This window comes from Protobothrops mucrosquamatus, unplaced genomic scaffold, assembly GCF_001527695.2.
Source record: "Protobothrops mucrosquamatus isolate PMUCROS unplaced genomic scaffold, P.Mucros_1.0 scaffold124, whole genome shotgun sequence".
Classification (NCBI taxonomy): domain Eukaryota; kingdom Metazoa; phylum Chordata; class Lepidosauria; order Squamata; family Viperidae; genus Protobothrops; species Protobothrops mucrosquamatus.
This window is the reverse complement of record NW_015386491.1, coordinates 345,931-352,672: the sequence shown is the minus strand read 5'-3', so window position 1 is coordinate 352,672 and position 6,742 is coordinate 345,931. Positions and strand designations below refer to the sequence as shown.

The following is a 6,742-nucleotide window of genomic DNA, read 5'->3' as shown; positions in this document are numbered from 1 at the left end:
TTCCTGAATAAGTCTTTTTTCCTTCTCTTTTTTTAGTTTGTAAGCAAGCCACCTCCCGGGTTTGTTTGCATGTTCAAAGAAATTTTGTTTAGTTACTTTCAATTCCCTTGCCAATTCCTCTTGTTCTACTATATTTAATTTATGTTTGGCCAGAGTCATTTCCTCTTTAATTATTTCATCTTGTGGCTCCCGTTGTAATTTGGATTCTAATTTTTTAATCTCTTCCAGAAGTATATTTTGTGTCTACCTTTTCACCTTGTTTTTCCTAGCTGTATATGCTATTGCTATTCCTCTCAGATATGCTTTGGCAGTATCCCATATAATTTGTAGTGATGTTTGTTGTTTTGTGTTCTCTTTAAAAAATAATTCCATTTCTTTTTTAATCCTTGCAGTGAATTCTTTCCTTTAAAATTTGGGCATTAAGTGTTCACCTTCTCTTTGCTTTTTTCTGACCTGTCCACACTATTTTCAAAAGGTTATGATCTGGCCATATATTTGGCATTATTTCTATTGTCTCCACTTCTTGTCTTATTTCCCCATTCATCCATGCCATATCCAATCTAGACCACGATTTGTGTGGATTTGAAAAAAAGGTGTATTCCTTTTTTATGGGATTGTTTCCTCCATTGGTCAAATAAATTAAATTCATGTACCATCTCGAAAAATGTTTTTGGTAATGTTTTCCGCTTCTTTTTATTTTTCATATTACTAATATAATCCATTTTTACATCTACTATCGCATTATAATCTCCAATTATACAGATGTTTCCTTGTCCAATTTCTACAAGTTTTTTATGTAGATCTTTATAAAATTCTTTTTGGTTTTCGTTTGGAGCATAAATTGTCACCAATAAACATGATTTTTGTTCCATTTGTAATTCTATTATTAGTACCCTTCCCTCTGTGTCTTGATATTTTAAATTGGCTCTAATTCCTTTTCGGATATAAACTGCTATTCCTCTGTTTTTGTTCCATTAGTGACGTATATAATTCTCCTAATTTTGGGAATTCCAAATATTTTGTAGATTGCAGTTTCAGTTAGATATATCACATGTTGCATTCTCTGTTAATAATACCAATACTAGACAATTTGATATATTTTGGGTCAATTTAGTCCAGATATACTCATGGTATTCTATGCAAGTTAAGATAATTAGCGACTGTAAGCCAACATAGTATGGTATGCATCTTGCCATCTAAAAAGCGCATGCAGTGCATCTCATATGCAGAACTAGTAAGATTTTTTAAAATTTAATATCTTTTTTCCCCGAACAAAACTGTTAGAGAGCCTTTAGCAAAGCTAAAATACTAACGAGTAATACATTCCAACCAACTGGCCTCTTATTCTCTAGTGTAAGCAGCTATTCAGAGTATTTCCTGACCAGCTGATGTCTGTTAGAAATTTACAAACATTTTCATCTTACAAAATAAAAAAACTTAAAATTAAAAATACAAACTAGAAAGAAAAAAATATCTCATGACTGTATCTCATGGTTCTATTATACATATATCAGTGGGTCCCCAAATTTCTTACATAAAAAATCTTATGTCCACCTTTTCAAATATATTCTTTGGGAGTCCAATTCACCTTCAATATAGTTTTTTGATTAATCAACCTGAATCTCAAATCTGTAGATACCATTTAAACCATTTTTAGGGAACTGAACCCATTGCTGTGGCTTTATTGGAAATTCCAATTCTTTAGTCTGTTTGAAATATCCCAAAAATATCCACCTTAAAAATATTAAGCTTTTGATAGATACAGATTTTATTTCTGTAGTGGATGCTTAGCAAATGATTCAGCATTGAATAGTGAATGAAGTTCCCTTGGATATTGAATGTATTTCTGAATGAATGGATTGGGATTGCATTAGAGGTGTGTTAAGTTGGGGAATATAAAGATGTGTGTATTGTTTGTATGCAGATGATGCCATGTTGTTGGTCGAGAACCCAAAGGATTTGCAGCAAGGATCAAGAATAAATTGAGGCTAAATGTAGTTACCAGTATAAATACATTGAAGCAGCTTGGCTGAGAATGTATGAAAATCTAATTACAGAAATGTGGAAGAGTAAATGAACTAAGAGGAATTAAGATCACAACAGGGTTGGAATTGATGAGTTCCTCTAAAACATGGGTGTCAAACTCGCTACATCACGTGATGTGTCACGACGTATCGTGACTTTTTTTGCATTGACGGAGTTGGGGTGGGCGTGCCCTCCATATGATGCAACCGGCCTGTGGGCCGGTAGTTTGACACCCCTGTTCTAAAATAAATAGGTGTAAATTAAAAACAACAATAATGTATGAATCAGTGTATTATGAAACTGGGGTAGGTTGCAAAGAAATTAGACAAGAAGACATATTGTGAGTGCTGTTTGTATAAACAAGGTCTAGTTAGCTTTTTTTTTTTAGCTTGTAATTTACAGGAAGCTATATTAAATCAGTCATTACCCAGGTCAAGTATTTCTACTAATCAGCCTATTTTAATTTAAATTTTAGAAACCCAAAAACATTTGGACCATGAGAGGTGCTCAGGTTCTTGACATCTGGAGACAAGTGGTCTACAGCAGGGGTCCCCAACCTTTGGGTCATGGCCTACTACTGGGCCGTGGCCGCTTGGCCACCAGGCTGCATGAAAGGATGGCCAGTGCATGCGCACATGCACACGTACTCACATCCCCCACTCGCACTAGCGGCAAACATCCCACTGGTGCTAGCGTTGCCCCGAGCATCCCACCAGCGCTAGCGTTGCAGGGCAGTACTTGAACCCATACCCCCTCCGGTCTGCAGAAAAAAAACACTGTCCACGGAACCGGTCCCTGGTGCTCAAAAGGTTGGGGACCTGTGGTCTACAGGATTCAAGGTTATTAGTTGAACAACCAGGGCCAACAGCTGCAGAACTACTTGAAGAAATGTTTACCCATCCCAAATATACAAGCCAGAATTGACTAAAATTGAGAAAAATAGAAATGTCACCTTTGCAAAGAAACTGAAGAAACAGTGGACCACCTGGTTAGCTGCTGCAAAAGATTGTCTCAAAATTCCAGCCTGAAACTCAACTGAAATGAGTCTAGGTTATCTGTTTCCTCTAAGTTCTCCTCAGCTGCAGACAAATCACCTTAACCTTCCCCAAAAATGGAGATTTGGAGACTGCTTAATAGTTGGGTCCATGGAGTGTTTCTTGTCTTAGTGGAGAAATGGACCAATATACATCTAACTGCCAGAAATGGTTTCCTTCAAACTCCTCAAAAAAAAGTATTTTTTATATTTTTCAGATGAAAAAAAACCCAGTCACCTACGTAGATAACTGTCGATTATTAAAAAATCTTCCGATTATCCCACACTGGGGTTTGGCATTAGAGTAAGATTCTGTATTTTTTCTTTTGTTGTCTTTTTACTGTATGAGCATGCATAAAATGAGGGCTAAAAGATGTTCTCAGGTTTCCAAAGTTTAAATAGGCCAAATGGTAGCAATACATATGTGTCACAAAATTAAACAGCATTAAAAACAAGTAAAACACATCTTTTCTTGGTAACAGTGAAAGTATGCAAAGCTAATACTAAAGGGCTATACATTCCAATCAACTGGCGTTTTATTCTCTAGGGCAAGCAGCTATTCAGAGTATTTCCTCACCAGCTGATGTTTGTTAGAAATTTAGATTTTGCAGTAGTCTCCAGTTATTTCGGGATAAATGTGAAGCTGTAGCAATGCTAAATTAAGAGAATGACAACCTGAAATTCTGCTTGGCCTGCAAAGTGTGGGGGGGATTACTATAGCAGTCCTCAATGCAGCAAGTTAACTTTTTTCTTTAAAAAAGACCATTCTGCCATACTGAATGTTCAGGTTGATTTCTACTAACTTTCACACTTGTTAATCAGTCTGGCTTAAAAAAATTATCCAAAGCAAGGGCAGAACTAATTAAATAACAATCCAGCTATTGGCCATTATATTAAATAAGGCAAAAGGTTATTAAACTTTCTAATCTTTTCCTGAGTTTTTCTTGTCTAATTTCAATAAAATACTTCCTGTTCATATTATAGGCTACTGCCTAATATTAGGCTAGTATAGAAATTCCGTAAGATTAAGTTATTATCTAGATCAGGGTGGGCAATTAATTTTCCCAAGAGGCCACAGGGGAAACTGGGACTGTTGTGGAGAGTCAAACCAATAGCTCCTGGTTATGCTCTGCCTGCTCAACTGCAAGGCCATGTTTTGACCGGGGTGGCAGTAGGTACCATGGCCCAGGTGACCTCATGCAATGACCACCACCTCAGGTTGCTCCAGGTGAGCACTGTGCAGGTGCAGAAAAGTGATTTCTCTCCTGGCCCTCCCATAAGCTGGTGGCCAACTGAAGGAACACATGGCGACAACTGCACAGAATTGGTACAAACTCAGCTTCTTCTCCTGCTCCCTGCAGCGTCCTTCTTTAACATTTGTTAGATAGACAGCCAAAGGACCGGATGTGGCCCGGGGGGAGATAAAGTACACAGGTCTGATCTAGAAGCAACACACAGCCTTCATGTAGCCCCCTCCCCTTCCAATTGCCTCTAGTCTAGACCAGTGAACCTTTTGGTCTGGGCATATCAAAAAATTGGAAAATGCTTGACTCTGCTGGCATTTCCCCCAAACAAGGGAAATGTGGCCCTCTATATTTTTAGAAAAGAGTTGAAATCCACACCCATCTTAAAGTTACCAAGGTTGAGAAACAATAGACAACCCCAAATAATTTTCATTCTGGTATTAGCTGCAGAAAGTTTGGTAATACAGTTGTTCACATGCAGTGAACTTGCAGCAAGATTGTTTCCTTCTGTGCTAGTTCTCTTTAAAATAGAAAGCAAAATAACAGGCACCATTTTGCATCTCCCCAAAAAAGTTTTTTTTACAATTTGGATGATACTCAAATACAGTTTATTTCATTTGAACAAGTATTCTTTAAAATCAGTTTGAGAGGTTTGCTTTTGCTAACAAACATTGTGTGGTCTGCAAACCAAACTGAGAATTAAGGTTCACAAACCATTTCTGTCTGATCAACTGTAGTATGGATATAATCTAAATCTAGGTACATCCACTACTGAAAGGCAGTAGATTCAGAAATGGGAGAATTTACAGAATACAAAAAAGGACATATAAGAAGACACAAGTTCACTTGGCATATGTAACTGCCATGATCTGTTCAAGTAGTTTTAGTTGAAACAAAGTGCTATTTCACATAGAAAAAAGGCAGTGTAAGAGACAGAACAGAAAGGAGGGGGGAAAAAAAACCTAGGCTGAAGACGGTCAGACAAGAGACTCAAAACTTGAAGGTATCAGAACCGTCTTGAATTTGGAATGTATATGCATCAGAACCAGATTCTGGAATAACATTCTCATCGTCTTCCTCCTGTAATAAAAGAGTAAAGCTTAAAATATTCTTCTAGATTTCTTCATAGCCTAGTACACGTTGTCCAATTTTAAGCACAAATTGCTGCTTGTGCACATATAAAAAAGTATCAATCTTTTCATGTTTTTAATATAGCAGCACCCTCAATGATGTTACAGAATGTTAAGCCCTTACATGCACAAACTTTTTATCTACTTTTTACCAAGTAGCTTTTTTATTATACAGCAACCTCTGCAGGCCAACTTGCATTTACTTACCTCTGCTGAAAAATATTTTTCAATCAGATTTGCAGCCGATTTGTAAATCTGCTCATTTTCATGGGATTGTAGAGCTTCAATTTTGTCTAAGCCGCCATATTCTTCAATCACGATGCACAGCTTTTCAACCTCACCTATTTTTTCAGCCGCCTATAGAGATAATTTCATTTTTAATGCACTACATTTCATATAAAGAAGATATTCTGAAAAATGCTTTAGTTTTAAGAGTTCTTGGTAGTGAAATACACAGTTTTGATTTGAAAATGCTCCCCCACCACCAGAGTGGGTTGCTTTGTCAACTTACCATAAAAATATTAGTAATAGCATCCAGAATCACCAGGACTGTTTTGCTGTCTTTAACCACAAGCAGATCCAATAATGGCTCTAATACACTGGTCTGAACAAGGTAGATGATCTGGCTAATTGTTCCTCCACTTGTATAATTGGTCACTGCCCATACTGCTTCCTTCTGGGATTTAAAGTCTCCCTGTTTTAAAATACAGGAAAGTAAGGAGACAGCAATAGAACAGCCTTGAAGTGGTCCAACAAAGTTTAATATTATAGAAGTTTTGTGACACACTCACAAATGTAAATACATTTATAACATCTACAGCAAAATTATACACTTCTACTATCCCTTTGAAATGTTTAGTTAATTTGTACAGCCACTCAGCAGATGATTCGGGGTTGGATACGTCATGGAAGAATTAGTGTGCTTTATTTTTTTTTAAAAATGCAGTGTTAAGCAGTGACATTTCCTGCACACTTTCACGAAAAGAAGATAAGTAACCAATATAAGGCAGTTTGCATCTTCAAACCTAGCACTTCTCCAATTAGCTTATTAAAGAGAGCCAGTTTGGTGTAGTGGTTAAAGTACCATGCTGGAAAGTAGGAGACCATAAGGTCAAGTCCCACCTTAACCATGAAAGATGGCTGGGTAAATTTGGGCCAGTCTCTCTCAGCCCAACATACTTCACAAGGCGGTTAGGGTGGGGAAAATAGGAAGGTGTGTTGAAGCCGCTCTCTGTCTTGAGTTATTTGTAAAAATAAATGTTTTGATGCATTTACATTTTACATAATGAGTTCAATTTAGCATCATGCCT

General features: G+C 37.0%; 1 protein-coding gene across 3 annotated transcripts in view; it reads right to left on the bottom strand.

The window, feature by feature from the left end:
- Window positions 1-4,893: 4,893 nt before the first annotated feature.
- Window positions 4,894-6,742, bottom strand: part of KPNA2 (karyopherin subunit alpha 2) — an 8,052-nt gene continuing 6,203 nt past the window's right edge. For all 3 annotated transcript variants that reach the window (XM_015812965.1, XM_015812964.2, XM_015812966.1), the window contains exons 9-11: window positions 5,944-6,126; window positions 5,640-5,789; window positions 4,894-5,382 (exon numbers count right to left, since the gene is read on the bottom strand). In XM_015812965.1, coding sequence (XP_015668451.1) covers window positions 5,293-5,382; window positions 5,640-5,789; window positions 5,944-6,126 — 423 coding nt within the window. In that variant the 3' untranslated portion in view covers window positions 4,894-5,292. The remainder of the gene's footprint in view (window positions 5,383-5,639; window positions 5,790-5,943; window positions 6,127-6,742) is intronic.